The sequence below is a fragment of the Maniola jurtina genome, chromosome Z (genome assembly GCF_905333055.1).
Source record: "Maniola jurtina chromosome Z, ilManJurt1.1, whole genome shotgun sequence".
NCBI lineage: Eukaryota > Metazoa > Arthropoda > Insecta > Lepidoptera > Nymphalidae > Maniola > Maniola jurtina.
The window spans coordinates 6,670,040-6,684,765 of record NC_060058.1 but is presented as its reverse complement, the minus strand read 5'-3'; the positions used below and the strand labels follow the sequence as shown (position 1 = coordinate 6,684,765).

The 14,726-nt window shown below is 36.1% G+C and overlaps 1 protein-coding gene across 7 annotated transcripts; it reads left to right on the top strand.

Annotated features, from left to right (window-relative positions):
• The first annotated feature begins 997 nt into the window (after positions 1-997).
• LOC123880112 (circadian locomoter output cycles protein kaput) lies at positions 998-11,842 on the top strand. Of its 7 annotated transcripts, none has more exons than XM_045928040.1 (14): positions 998-1,117; positions 1,409-1,471; positions 2,027-2,175; positions 2,570-2,751; positions 3,233-3,350; positions 5,283-5,378; positions 5,729-5,789; positions 6,216-6,454; positions 7,190-7,337; positions 7,592-7,772; positions 8,155-8,343; positions 9,046-9,207; positions 10,485-10,607; positions 11,291-11,842. In XM_045928040.1, exons 2-14 carry the CDS (start codon positions 1,434-1,436, stop codon positions 11,462-11,464), a joined length of 1,860 nt encoding a protein of 619 aa, XP_045783996.1. In that variant the 5' UTR covers positions 998-1,117; positions 1,409-1,433; the 3' UTR covers positions 11,465-11,842. The 7 variants fall into 7 exon arrangements, with proteins under 7 accessions (XP_045783996.1, XP_045783995.1, XP_045783994.1 ...); XM_045928039.1 differs by having other exon boundaries at positions 1,396-1,471; XM_045928038.1 differs by having other exon boundaries at positions 998-1,471; positions 11,291-11,480; positions 11,627-11,842.
• The last annotated feature ends 2,884 nt before the right edge of the window (positions 11,843-14,726 follow it).

Sequence of the window (14,726 nt, the reverse complement as noted above, 5' to 3'; positions counted from 1 at the left end):
ACAGAGTATGAGCATATAATGATCTGTGGTATAAGCCCAGACTCCCTGAGCCATGCCCTGAGCAGTAAAGCCTTGGATGAAGGATTATATATATACTATCTCTATGAGTAAAGCTAAAGAATGACAAAAATTGTACTCCCATATTCTAAGGCCTACCCCTACCATAGACTCCTACCCTCAACCATGCCCTCAAGATGCCCTCATCGCTCAACCATAATATTTTTTTTCTCTCGTCTGGCTTTACAAAGATTAGCCAATGTCAAGTTTGTAGTTACTTACAAGTTAGGGAAACTATATAAGTATGTTCTTCGCCTGTGCCGGCGCTTACCGACATACGCGCGGCGCCCCTTTAGAGCGCTTCCCAGTCAGTTCCAGCATGGTTCCAGTATCAAAAAACACCAGTGAAACACAAAAACCGGCCACTTTTAACAAAAAAAAAACACTCCAAAAAGGCATAACACGCGCGCCAGCAAACCCTAACACAGTCGTCTGTGTTAGCGTTTGCTGGCGTAGATATATTATTATGGTGGACTTCGTAGTCCACCATAATAATATATCTACCGCAGTTGACCGCAGTACAATACTCAAAGACTACAGTGTATAAAGGGATGTATATATTGTATAGGTACTTACTACATAGTTTGACCACAGACCAGTAAAGTTTGACAGCTACATGTTAACGATCGATGGACGATCACAATTACCTCTGATTGGTTGAGGCTCGCTCACTATTGGCTACAATGCAATGTCACATCACGAATACCATAAATTCAGCCAATCACGACGATTGATATTGTAATAATCAATAATGATTGATGCAGGGTAAACATCAATCAATATTACAATCTCAATCGCTGTGATTTGCTGAATTAATATGGTCAATGATCCAACAATGCATTTTAGCAAATAGCGACAGAGTATCAGCCAATCAGAGTAGATTGCGATCGTCACACTGTAGCTGTCAAACGATGTTCCTTAGTTGAAGCGCTAGGGCCCGTGTTATCACTTATCATTAACAAATAACAATCAAATCTATTATTTTTAGATATTGTTTGGAGTTTTTGTTGAAATTTTATTTTATCTAGGAATTTAAGAAACGCAATTCAATCTGACTGTGGTTAGTATATTGCGCCGTATTCAAATGTGAGCGCGATAAACTTAATAAACGTAATTGCTTGCGAGTTGAATATCGATTCACAGTGGTCCTACTGACGTCCAACAAGTTTGCGTAATACAGCCCATACATTAATTACTGTACTTTATAGTGTACAAATATTTAAATATATTCGTGAGTGCAATGGTGTAGCATCTGAATTTGGTTTAAACTCATTACTTTAGAAGTCTCTGTACCTGTGCTTGTGTATAACTATGATAGGTGTGTAAATTATTGATTAGGTACTTCTGTTAGGGTCAAGAAGATTGAAGGCAACAACATGGAAGACGACGGAGACGACAAAGATGACTCTAAAAGGTATTAGTACAAAATGATATAGCTAATATAAATTTTAGTAATATTTTTTATGCAGCAAGTATACAAATAGTTTGGGTTTTCCAGACATGTTAAGTTTATGTATATTAATTTATGTGCTATATTTCATGTTATAGATAGATTTGAGTGGAATTTACCAAGCTTTTAAGTTGTAGGTAATCCGTTAAGGTATCCATTGTTGCACTTGACAGTATTAAAATTACTGGTTTTTGAGTAAATTTAAATAACAATTAATTATATTTTTTGTTTATTAGTAAAATGTTACTCATCACAGAGTACAAATTATATAGGCCATGTAAAATGCACCTAACATGTCTTTGGTATAATGTGTCAATGTCGTCATTACACAGTAACACCAAAATATTAGGGTTCCATACACCCTTATAGAAACACTTGTGTCTATCTGTCTGACTGACACAGCCAATGTGTTTTAAATCTACTAGGTTTAGGTTGAAACTTTGAACATATGTACATGTAGTTGTTTCTGCCATTATAGTTAAGACATTATACAATACAACATATTTCTGATTGTTTTAGGAAGACACGTAACCTAAGTGAGAAAAAGCGACGAGACCAATTCAATATGCTTGTTAACGAGCTGGGTACAATGGTATCTTCAAATAATCGAAAAATGGACAAATCTACTATCCTCAAATCCACCATATCCTTCTTAAAGAACCACAATGGTATAAATTATTTGACCTTATTCAACTCTAGGTCCACTTGCACCAAGCTGCTTAATCTGATTTAGTAGAGCACTTGTGTGTGACCAGTTTATTCCATGATCAAAAAGCAAAGGACAGAAAATACAGGAAATTTAGCTTGTGCAAGTGAACCTAAGTGTGTAATTATATTTATGTATTTATGTACCTGCATGGCTTAGATCAATATCTGGTGTCACTGACTGATATTAAAGTACAGCTCAAAATGTTGGACCTCGAAACTTGAAATTTTTCCTGTAAATTTTCTATATGATGATTATCCCCATTAAAACATTTCATCAGCATATTAAAAACCTAAATCCATCGTACAAGAAGTTACAGGACATGTGAGCTTAATTGATGGCTGTTTTATTTTCAGAAATAACAGTACGATCAAGAGCCCACGATGTACAAGAAGACTGGAAGCCTGCTTTCTTGTCAAATGAAGAATTTACATATTTAGTACTTGAGGCACTGGAGGGATTTGTTATGGTGTTTTCAGCGACTGGTCGCATCTATTATGTGTCTGAAAGTGTCACATCTCTGTTAGGCCATAATCCGGTAATTATATTTATTAGGTGACAATCATTATCATTATCATCAACCAATAGATGTCCACTGCTGGACATAGGACTCTTCTGGAAATTACACATGCCAGCAGCTCCTTGGGACTCGCTTGATCCTGTCCGTCCACTTAGTGGAGGGTCTTCCAATGCTGTGCTTTCCAGTGCAAAGTTGTTATTCCAGCACCTTAGGACCCTACGTCTAGTCCTGTATATGGACTGACCGTGGTTTTTCGTAAAATTGAAGACAAGAACCACCACACTTCTTTGCCTGCCTCTGGCGTTTTCCCATGTGAATAATGGGATTGAACAACCGCTAAAAGACCTCAAGTACCGGTTATCCACCTGCTTTCAGAACTATATCCATATATGAATCAGTCATTCCACTCTTTGAATGAAGATCTGGCTCTTTTCTGTTTTAAAAGTTAAAGTTAATGTTTACGTGTTGTTGTTTGGACAATTTTTTTTATTAATTTCAGAATGGCATTGTAAATAAAAGTATATTTGATTTGGTGCATGAAGAGGATCACCATAATCTGTATGAATTTCTTCAAAATCCTGGTGCATCTGTACATACTACACAGGGGATCAATACAGGTTTGATATGTTTACTTTAATATTTGATACTTGTCTTATAATAATAATAATAATGGCTTTGTGGCAAGTTATATAGATAATAATAATAATAAACGTTTATTTGCAAAAAAAAAAAAGATTTACAAGGTATGCAATATGCATGGACCCCTAACTCCCAAAAAAGTATAGACTGTGTTATGGGAGTTGCCTTTCCTGTTGCATTTGCTCTAATTTAACTGAATGCCTGAATGTGCTGCGTTGCGACTCGCAATATACAATTTTTTATTGCTGCTGGTCTGGATTGGAGTTTGCTTGTCTAGAAGACCCTTTTACACTTTGTTAGCAATCTCCACTCAAGTACCGACACGCAAGTAAAGTCTGTGTCTAACATAGAGATTGCGATACGACTGCGAATTTTATATCAACGTTTTTGTATAAATAGGTAACAGTTGTCGTTTATAAATCGAGTTCTATGCATAAATTATTGTTTTTTCTGTGAAAATAAAAATTCTTTAGTTGTATGAGCTTTAGAGGCTTAGTGTGGATTCGTATGGATGCCTCTAAATAGCTTGAGTTCCCATGCAGGTGTCTTTCGAGTTTTCTACAAAAACATTAATGTGGATCATTGACCCATGTTCAGGATTTTTGACCTGAATTAAAAAAGTTTTATGAAATTACAAAAAGCTATTAAATTTCTTGATTATGAAGAAATTAAAATTATCAATATTTTGCAACTAGCGAACAATGATTATGATATAGATATTAAATATGGATATGCTGAGCTTTTATTGCATGATACTAATTTGGCGAATGTAGTTTATTTTCCAAAAGTACTGCAATAATTCAAAAATTGAGAGCTTATATTTACCTAAGATCCCTCAGATCGACAATTCGAATTCTATGCTTTAACTAAGTTGGGAAACATATTCTTTAAAAAAGTTTGTCTTGCTCATAAGTTTGAGTAAAATATTACTCCAAAACGAATTTCTAAAAAAGGCAAAATAATACTCTGCATTCGCATATAAAAATCTGGTGTTTATTATTATCTCTAAATCTGCATCCGATATAATATCTGGTGATTAACTGTTTTTATAAAATCTTCATAAATAGAGCGAATCTTGAAAACTGTCATAGCTTGCAATATTTTCACTCTATTTATTAACCCCCGACCCAAAAGGAGGGGTGTTATAAGTTTGATACCCCTTACTAGTTTGATGCTTTGATGTTAAGCTATCGGGCGAATTAATAAATGTACAAACTGCAAATTTTTCCCTTAACTCCCTCATAAGGATGACTGAAACTTTTATTTTACGAGGTGCATAAGTGTTATATTTATTAATATAATAGCACTTAGTGATGCAAAATAATATAATCCTTCCTAAATCCCGTTCAAATTCCTTTCGTTGAGTATTGTCGTCATAATTAACAGCGCTCATTTGCGAGCACGAGTCTTCAAAGATTCCTCGATCGATCTCTTGCGAGCTCATTCAATGATGCATGGTCATGGTTGTTCATTCGCCTAGCAATTTTCTATTCTTTTCAAGATACGTTTATTTAGGGATAAACTGTTTAACTACTTCTTTGTTATCCTTGTATCTTGATATTTCATTGAGTTGATTGTGTAGATAGGCAGGTTTAGAGATAAGCATTTCCAATGTTTTATTATAATCTTAATAATAATTTATTCTGAACATCTAAAATCTAAATTATTAAAACAAAGAACCTATAACTAAAAACCTTAAAAAATATAATATATTACTAAAATAAATTATTAAAGAAAGTCCCTTTAGGCAAAGTTCCGAAGATACTGGCAGCGTTCCCCCTTTAAATGGCTAGACTAATTCTTTGTCCGAGGTAGCTGCCAGCTCCTTCGGTCTCCTGTGACGTCGACTAAACTTTTTGATATTTGTTGATATTTATGTCAGCTATATTGTGATTTTTTTATCATTTTAGAGAACGACATAAGCTTCCAGTGTCATTTCCAAAGAGGAACGCTTGATTTACGGGATGAGGTCACGTACGAACTTGTTCAGTTCAACGGTCATTTCCGTGAGTATCTTCTACTATTGTAAACTTCATATGAAATATGCTGGGTACTAAAACATGAATTGGCAAGTTTCTTTTTAAGAAAAGATTGCTTATCTTCTACTTTATGATGGCAGCTACACTATTCGCTACTATCTAAACTGCTACTTAGACTTTTAATTTGAGTACCACCAACTTTTGGCATTTTTTATGCTCTGCAAAATTGAATCCATCCATCAAATAATAACTCACGTAACTAAATCAAATTCATCGTTAAAATGTCAAGTGAGATATTGTGGTACCTTTTATTTTATTAAAAAAAAGCACTACTGAAATGCCTAATCAACGAAACCATTTTATTTTTATTTTTACAGGTACTAATACAGAACAAAATGAAGCCTGTGATCTATCTTTTCAACAAGACCAAGAATCCAGGTAAATGATTTTTCACTACAAAAGAACGGAGATGGTATATATGTATAGCATTAAAGATTGTGTGTGTGTGTTTTTATTACAATTTTCTTGAAAAGTACGCGGTATTTTAAAGTACGATACACTTTTAGTAGGTCCTTAAAAAATATTTTTAACCCCCGACTCTAAAAGAGGGGTGTTATAAGTTTGACGTGTGTGTCTGTGTGTCTGTGTATCTGTGTATCTGTCTGTGGCATCGTAGCTCCTAAACTAATGAACCGATTTTAATTTAGTTTTTTTTTGTTTGAAAGGTGGCTTGATCGAGAGTGTTCTAAGCTATAATCCAAGAAAATCGGTTCAGCCGTTTGAAAGTTATCACCTCTTTTCTAGTTCCTGTAACCTTCACATGTCGGGGGCGTTATACATTTTCAATTTGCACTTGTCTTTCAGACTACTTTTCGTCTGCACGGGCAAGCTGTGTACGCCGCAACTAATACGGGATGTGTCACTCGTGGACCCTAATCGCAACGAGTTCACATCACGACATAGCTTAGAATGGAAGTTCCTGTTCCTTGACCATCGTGCCCCACCCATCATCGGTTATTTACCATTTGAAGTACTCGGCACATCAGGATATGATTACTATCATTTTGACGATCTAGAGAAAGTTGTTACGTGTCACGAAGCATGTGAGTTCATTTATTGGAAGATTTATTAGATTCTTTCGTCAAATTGGCTCAGGGGTAAAGGGAGGGCCTGGTCATATCTAGATCCATAATCTGTGCCTCTAACAGAAAGCCATCGCTTGGCTATTTTACGTTATTCTATCTCACGAAGTTTGTTTGGCTATTGCATATATACACATGTATACATGCATAGGTTTGGTAGGAGAAGTGTTTTCCCTCCAGAGGTAGTCTATTATAGTGGTTTGCTTAGCATCAAATCATCAAAAAAAATGGGAGTTTAATGTAATTGGTACCACGTTTGGAATTGAAAAAGTTCAGATGGCTAAGCCACTTTGGTTTACGCACCCACATGCTGCTGCTATACATAGAAGCAAGGTTTTTGAGATTGGAGAATTAAACAATATTCCAGATAAATTGATAATTACTAAAAAAAAACTAGCTTATGTCTGCACCTCCGTCCGCGTCGACTACACAATTTTCAAACCCATACTTTACCCCCTTAGGAGTTAAATTCTTGAAAATCCTTAGAGAATCTCTTCTCCATAATAGCTATCTGCATGCCAAATTTCAGTCCGATCCGTCCAGTAGTTTGAACTGTGCGATGATAAATCAGTCAATCAGTTTTTATATAATTGCATTGATGATAAATGTTATAATTAAGAGTTTCTTTCACAAATCTATATATTATTCATTTATAGTTGGTTTATTTGTAGTATTAAAATTTGATGTATTTTTCAGTGATGCAAAAGGGAGAGTTGACTTCATGCTACTACAGGTTTCTGACCAAGGGACAACAATGGATTTGGCTTCAGACACGTTTCTATATAACCTACCATCAGTGGAATTCCAAACCGGAATTCGTCGTATGCACACATCGTGTTGTTAAGTAAGTTAGCTGCACAGCCTAACATATTTTTTAGAAAGCTACACAGATCTTTCGACAAGTAAACCGTTAAATAGCTACGAATACGATTTGTATTGGGAGTTGAAATCCTATTACTTATTCGCAGTTTAGCAATATACATTAGCAGATATATATGTATGGTTAAACGTATTTTGCGAGGCATGGAAACTTTTAAACTTATATCTTAAAATACTTTGTGGAAAGGGATTCTAAATAATAGTTATGATTTCTTGCAGTTATGCTGACGTAGATACGAGTACGAAGCAAGAAAATACAGAACAAGACACTAGAAGTGAAGCTGATCCAATTCAACCTGGTCTTAAGGAACCTTCGCCAGAAGTCATAGCCGCCGTTTCACCGTCTTATATGTCTGAAGCCAGCGAAGCATTTGGGACCTCTTATCATTCTTTATCACAAGTACGAAATGCTTTATTCAAATCAAATGTTTTGCCTGTTTGCTGGATATAGCCTTTCCAGAGTGTGCAACACATAACTCCCCACTTTCAAGATTTCCTACTGTCTTAAGTGGGAACAAGGAGACTCAGCCCAGTCCATTTTTTATTTATTCATGTTCACAAAATAAATAATATACTATTAGTTATTAATTCATTATATTATTACTAGCGGATACCTGGCGTCTAATCTTTCAACATTTCTCAAATTCTAAAGTATCATTCTGTTTTCAAGCAGATTTTATTTGCCAAATTAGATTTGTAAGAAATCAAAATCAAAATTATAAAATCCAGACCCAAAATTCGAGTTAACCTGTGTAATTAGCTTTTGTCTCGTTTTTAAATAGCCACCATCAGTGAAATCAGTGGCGACATCAGCTGGCAGCGCAAGTGCGACAGTAGCTACCGTTGGTACGGCGACAACAGCGGCGGCGTCGTGGCCGACGCGGGCTTCGCACATACGTTATGCAACCGGCTCTGACACCGGGTCAGTCTCGGGCGAATCGCGATCGTCGCAGCGGAACAGCTCGCAAGAAGTGAGTATATCTGGAGACCTCAATGAACAGCTTCGACTTTACCGCTGTGGGCTTCGCATATCCGTAACGCGACCGGCTTCGAAACTGCGTCAGTCTCAGGCACGTCGCGATCGTCGCAGCAGAACGGCTTGCAAGAAGTGAGTATAACTACGTGAACAGCCTTGACTTTTCCTGCGCGGGCTTCACACATCCGTAAGACTTAGTTCCGTCCGTATGGCGAATTGCAATCGTCGAAGCGGAACAACTGCAAGACGTGAGTGAAGCGAACATAAGCGGCCTCGATTTTATTTGGGCGGCTTTCCCACATCCATTCCATGACTGACTCTGACACCGCGTAGTAACTCGAGCATGTCGCGATCGTCAAAGACCAAGGCTAAGACAATGTGTAGATTATAATACTAGCTCGTGCCCGCGATTTCGTTCGCGTGGATATAAGTTGTTTGAAAATCCCGTGGGAGCTCTATCATTTTCCGGGATAAAAAGTAGCCTATGTGCTAATCCAGGGTATAATCTATCTCCATTCCAAATTCCAGCCAAATCCGTCCAGTACTTTTTGCGTGAAGGAGTAACAAACATACACACACGTACACATACACTCATACATACACACAGACTTTCGCCTTTATGATATTAGTGTGATTCTAAACAGATTAAAGTGCAGATAATGAATAGTGGCTGAAAACAATTTTGATTTATTTGCAGACACAAAGAGTGCAAGAGCCTTCACTTGTGCCGCAGCACGGTATTGGAGCTCAGTATTTGGAGCCAGTTCCTTACGTAGGCGCAGTTGGCATGCCTGGCGTACTTCCTCTACCTCTACCACCGCTTCCGGTCATTGTGTCCCCAGACCAGGCCCAGTTACAGGTGAGAAAACATAGAAAATTAAACTACGTTACTGTGTACCAAGCTGTACAAATTGCTGTGGCTCCAAGTGATTGAACCAATTTAAATGCGAAATTCCAGCTTAAGTCCGATGCACGTTCTGCAAAGTGTTGTTTAGTAGCAAATTAGTGCTTATTCAGTTGTCACAAAAAGTCAGTAAACAAAATCTCTAAATTCAATTGACAGGTCCAAAAATTGCGTTATCGTTTTCACTATGTACCCAGCGGAAAAGGACAGCATTACTTTAACATTTAACAGAGTGTGTATCGGTCTTAAGACAAAGACGTTTAAAAGTCAGTATGAAAATTCATGAAAAGTTTGATTACAAACGTACTTCTATAATGTAGCGTTTTATTACGGAGGTGTATGCATTTTAAGCAAGTTAAATATTTGCTTTAACGGGAAGGTGAATGCCTGAGATTTCTATTGCACTCAAAGGTATGTAAAGTTTGCCAATCCTCACTTGGTCAGCGTGGTTGGCTGTGGCCTAAACCGTTCTCATCCTGAGAGGAGACCCGTGCTTAGTAATTGGCCGGTGATGGGTTGATGATGATGACTCTGATCATAGTAATCTTTTTCGTAGTGGATCACGGCATTTGGGATGATAAAAGGTAATAAATTTCATTGTTAACTTTTATCTTACAAATGTATTACGTGCAGGCCTCGGTTTGGACGAATCAAAACTAAAAACCTCTTTTTTCCACTTTAGACTACGACGACGACTCTAACGGAGTTCAGTAATAATATGACAATATGTTAAAATATACGGGGAGAGCGATATCTGCGCGGATATAATAACGACGTGTTTTCGCGCGTCTTTTTCCGGCAACTGTTAATGGCAACGCTTTGGCTCATTTTGATATTGATTATCATTATTAAGAAAGTAAATAATTCCCGTTTCCGTGGGAACTTCGTGATAAAAAGTACATAAAAACACTCTTATATAGACAGGAAACGTTGTGATCCATCGATTACTTTTCAAATTTTGCGGACACAAATATACGAAAGCTAGAGTTTTGTATACAGTGTGTCTTTAGTACGCACAGTGATAAACTGACAGCGTAATATCATGATATTACGCTGCGTGAATTTGCTTTCACCAACGAATCCCTACCATAAGCCCTACCATATTATATCGTCTCGCAATGACTCCCGTGCCCTTGCTCGACTTGTGTAAGACATCATTTCGCTTGTAAGTCGAGGGGTAGCAAGAGCAGGGGATGATCGTGGACGATGATGCGAGTTTGTGGCCGTGGCAGGAGCAGCTACAGCGCACGCATCGCGAGCTGCAGCAGATGATAGTGCGGCAACAAGAAGAACTGCGCCAGGTCAAGGAACAACTGCTGCTCGCACGGCTCGGCATCTTGCAGCCCATCATTAACGTAAGTAATTTCTTCCGTATCTGACTATGGAATGGATGGCATCTATGTTAATTTGTGATAACGCATATCAATCGATTGCGATTGTTAGTCAATATTGATTTAAGTCGGTAACTCGACGGGTGATCACTTTTGGAGTTCGAATTTGACCTTTCATTGCGTGCCTTGGAAGGCACGTTAACCCATGAGTACCGGTTATCATGACTAACATCGATGAAAATTGTAAAATCTAAGAGCACAATTATTAATCTCGTTCTCTTAGTCGAATCAAATAGTTATAATTTGTCCGTTTCCAGCCTGAACTTGCAGTGCGCGAGTATCATTCGGACTTGCCCGTTTTTTTTAAATAGCATTGGTTCATTAACCATAGCATTGGTTTACTTACCATAGCATTGGTTTATTTACCATAGCATTGGTTTATTACCATGGCATTGGTTTATTTACCATAGCATTGGTTTTGTTACCATAGCTTTGGTTTATTTACCATGGCATTGGTTCATTTACCATAGCATTGGTTTATTTACCATAGCATTGGTTTATTTACCATAGCATTGGTTTATTTACCATAGCTTTGGTTTATTTACCATAGCATTGGTTTATTTACCATAGCATTGGTTTATTTACCATAGCATTGGTTTATTAACCATAGCATTGGTTTATTTACCATAGCATTGGTTTATTTACAGGTTCAGGATCCGTATGGGCACACTGAAGAGCTTCACCAAAATCCACGCATTCCAGCACAAATTCTTTACGATGGAGCACAGGCGAGACCCATCGCTGGCTACCCGCCGCCGCCTGCGGGCCACCCCGCGCACCCCAGCCCAAATCAGTACAATATGCCACACCCCCCGCAGTAAGCTCGCGTGATATACAGTCCGACAAGCCTCTTTTGGCGCGTGGCCAAAATCGGAACTAAAGCCGCCATCTTGAAAGTACACTTGTTGATAGTTCGCTGTGTCGGCATAAAGCTACAACTGCGCCCTCACTCAAGTGCCAAGAGAGCCTTGTCGGACTGTACATGCTGATGGCTCGCAGAACAGCATGCCAGACACTGGCATCTTTGACCTGATATTATTTAATGACTGCACTAACTTCACAATTGTCAATTTCACAGGAGAGCTGCTTAAAGCTCAGATATGACTAGCACAAAAATAGTTGATAGTATTAATACAGTTTAGCATCTGATCACAATTCTGGATCAGATGCTAATTTGTATTGAAATTGTCTCTATTTTTGTGCTATTCAAATCTGAACTTTTAAGAGCTTTCCTGTAAAATCGACAATTGTGCAGTTAATGATTGGTCGACTAACCACATTGCGTCTCTCCGCTTCAGTTAAAAGGTACCTTTATGCTCTTCATCTATACTTTCTCAAACCAGTATACATGGCATTTATACTATAGTCGTGATGCAGAATGCCAGTGTCTGTTTTGCAGTATATAAGCGTGTATCATGAGCTTTATACCCAAAGCTTTGGATGTGACTTATCGGACTTTAGATCTCATTAAGGTAACTTCCCTTTATGCACAAATGTGAAATAATTTATTAAGATTAAATAAATATTTCATTTATCTATAGGTAAAACGTTTTTAAAGCCATACTATTCGTGCAATATTACACGATTATCGTACTGTAATTGTATGATTTTAATGTTTCATAGAATAATATAATTATATGTTTAAGTTAAGTGTCAAGGCAAAGTAGGCAAAACAAAGTTGATGTTTTACTACTAAACGGCGTAAATTATTCCGTTAAAGATTCCGTATTGTTTTAAATTACTTTATAAGGTTTTAGGAGAGCTTTTATAATAATGTATTTTTAATTAAAAATGTTTTATAAATGTCTTTGTAAGTAGAAAAAAAGTTATCTTCACTATCCTTAAGTATTATAAGACAAAGTACCTCCACCACGTTTGTCTGTCTGTGCGCGCGAATATCAGAAACTATTTTCATATCATTTCCACCAATATAAAGACGTATGCTGCTAAATGGTTTAGGTGTATAATTTATTATATACTTAGTGTGAATTGGTCGAACTGTGACGATAATAAGTCGGCAAAAATTCAGCCACTTCAAAACTTTTTTTGGCGAATAATGCCTAAATCAATAGTGTTAATTAAAAAACTTTTAAGTAAATATAAAAAAGTATAGTACAATAATAACCAAAAATACAGTTAAAAATTCAATTGAAACCTGTGAATACGTTGGCTAAGAGTGCGAAGCCGGGACGGACGGATTGCTATAGGCCTACCGTTTGACTGAGACGGTTCCTAAGGTAGATCGTTTCAACGAATAGTTCCTATGGCGTTATGTTGGCTCCCCTGTCTGTCTAACTCATTGGATGGTCGTTGGCACCATATTGGCATAAGAAAAGCAGATTTTGTTTATTTTCATTTGATTTTCATTTCATTCATTCATGAAAATCAAATGAAAATAAACAAAATCTGCGTGCGGTGCGGGAGGGGTGTGGTGAGTGATTCGTCAATTGTCATGCCTTTCGCATCACGCAGCTACCTCGGAAACCGTCGCAGTTAGGCGATAGACCTATAGTTTACATTCATACACAAATAGATAATATGTTGAAAAAAAAAATTAAGTTCCGTATTCGAATTAAGAAAATTAAGTTTCGCTGCATTTAATAATAAATACTTAACTCTATAATCTTAATCTTGTAAATGACAACATTTGGTCGTGTATACGCGCCTTATTAATGCTTTGAGGTACGTGTTGACGTTAAATTAACATACATAAAATAGCCATTTTTTTTAAATTTAAATACGTCATTTGTTTACGCTCATATCTTAAAATCTTGATTATGAATTCAAAATGTGTTATTGACATATTCAGTACATCTCTAATAAATAACATCAAATTCCTGCTTTGTTAGCAAAATAATGAAAAATATTGCTTTTAAAATATTTTTAATAAAAAAAATATTTCGGCCTGCTTCACGGCTCTGAGTCTGGGCTCCAAATCTGTTCCTCGCCATTGGCCGTATATGTAAGACTTATAGAGAGATTAAGATTTACATCGACTAGAGCAGCATACGCATGCGCGGCGGTCGCCTGAATTTTGGCGCCAAACGTCTGTTATTTTATTATTTTAATAATAATAATTAATTACTGTATTTTTATTGGTCAAAAATTTGTTTTGACAATATTTATATACCTACTCCGTAGGTACTACAATATTTATCAAGAAAAGCTTATGAGTTACACCAAATATATTTCGAATATTTTTTGATTTGGATTTTAAAATATGAGTTTAAATAAAGTAGGGTATGAAAGTACATAATTAGGTATTATGCAACCGTTTCATAAACTACTATTAACTGTGAAAATATAGCTGCAATTTTTTTTAGGTATTAACTACGTGAAGTGAACACTGATATAATATTATCTGGTACCCAAGGTTTTTTGACATTTCTGTTATATTTTATACGACGGGCTGTGCTATGTAGCTATTAATAAATATATGATGGAATATTACAAATTTATTTAGTTAAAATAATTATGTTTATTTAATGCAAATTTCATACGTTCACCAGTTAAATTGCCATTACAAGTGCTGGTTGCTATTTTGTTTCAAGCTCAGATTAGCTATAGCGCCTCTGTATGTAAATCTGTTGATTTTAATCTTGCCATTTAACAATGTGTATATTATAATTTTAATTTTTTTTTAAATGTGTGTAAATAGAATGAAATTTTATTTTTGAGCGGATATATTAAGGAAAATATAAAGAGTTTTACTTTATAATGATATTTTTAAAATTTTACCATCTTAATATTTTTACAAATTTGTCATTACATGTCACATTGACTTTATGATTCATTGTGGTTTTGTGATTATATTTGATATTTTATATTGTTGTGTATATGCATAGATTTTATTTATAGAAATTATAAACAATATTGTTGAACATAAGTTTCATTTAATAGTATTTTATACTATTTGAGTTTACGACATTTAGTCAAGCAAACATACTGTACTATAATTTTGTTGCCGCGTGATTATTATGAAGTAAGAGCCAGCACGTGCCAGACCTCGTTAATTTTTAAAATCTGAAAGTTTCTCAGCGTATTGTTCCAAAAACAGGGAAGAATTTTAAATAAGAATTTGTA

What these genes read in the sequence shown, in the direction of transcription:
- LOC123880112 (XM_045928040.1), top strand. Translation starts at nt 1,434, where the DNA reads ATGGAAGACGACGGAGACGACAAAGATGACTCTAAAAG. An exon ending in TACACAGGGGATCAATACAG is followed by an intron (nt 3,351 to 5,282) that starts GTTTGATATGTT and finishes TTATCATTTTAG; the next exon opens with AGAACGACATAAGCTTCCAG. An exon ending in CTTATCATTCTTTATCACAA is followed by an intron (nt 7,773 to 8,154) that starts GTACGAAATGCT and finishes GTTTTTAAATAG; the next exon opens with CCACCATCAGTGAAATCAGT.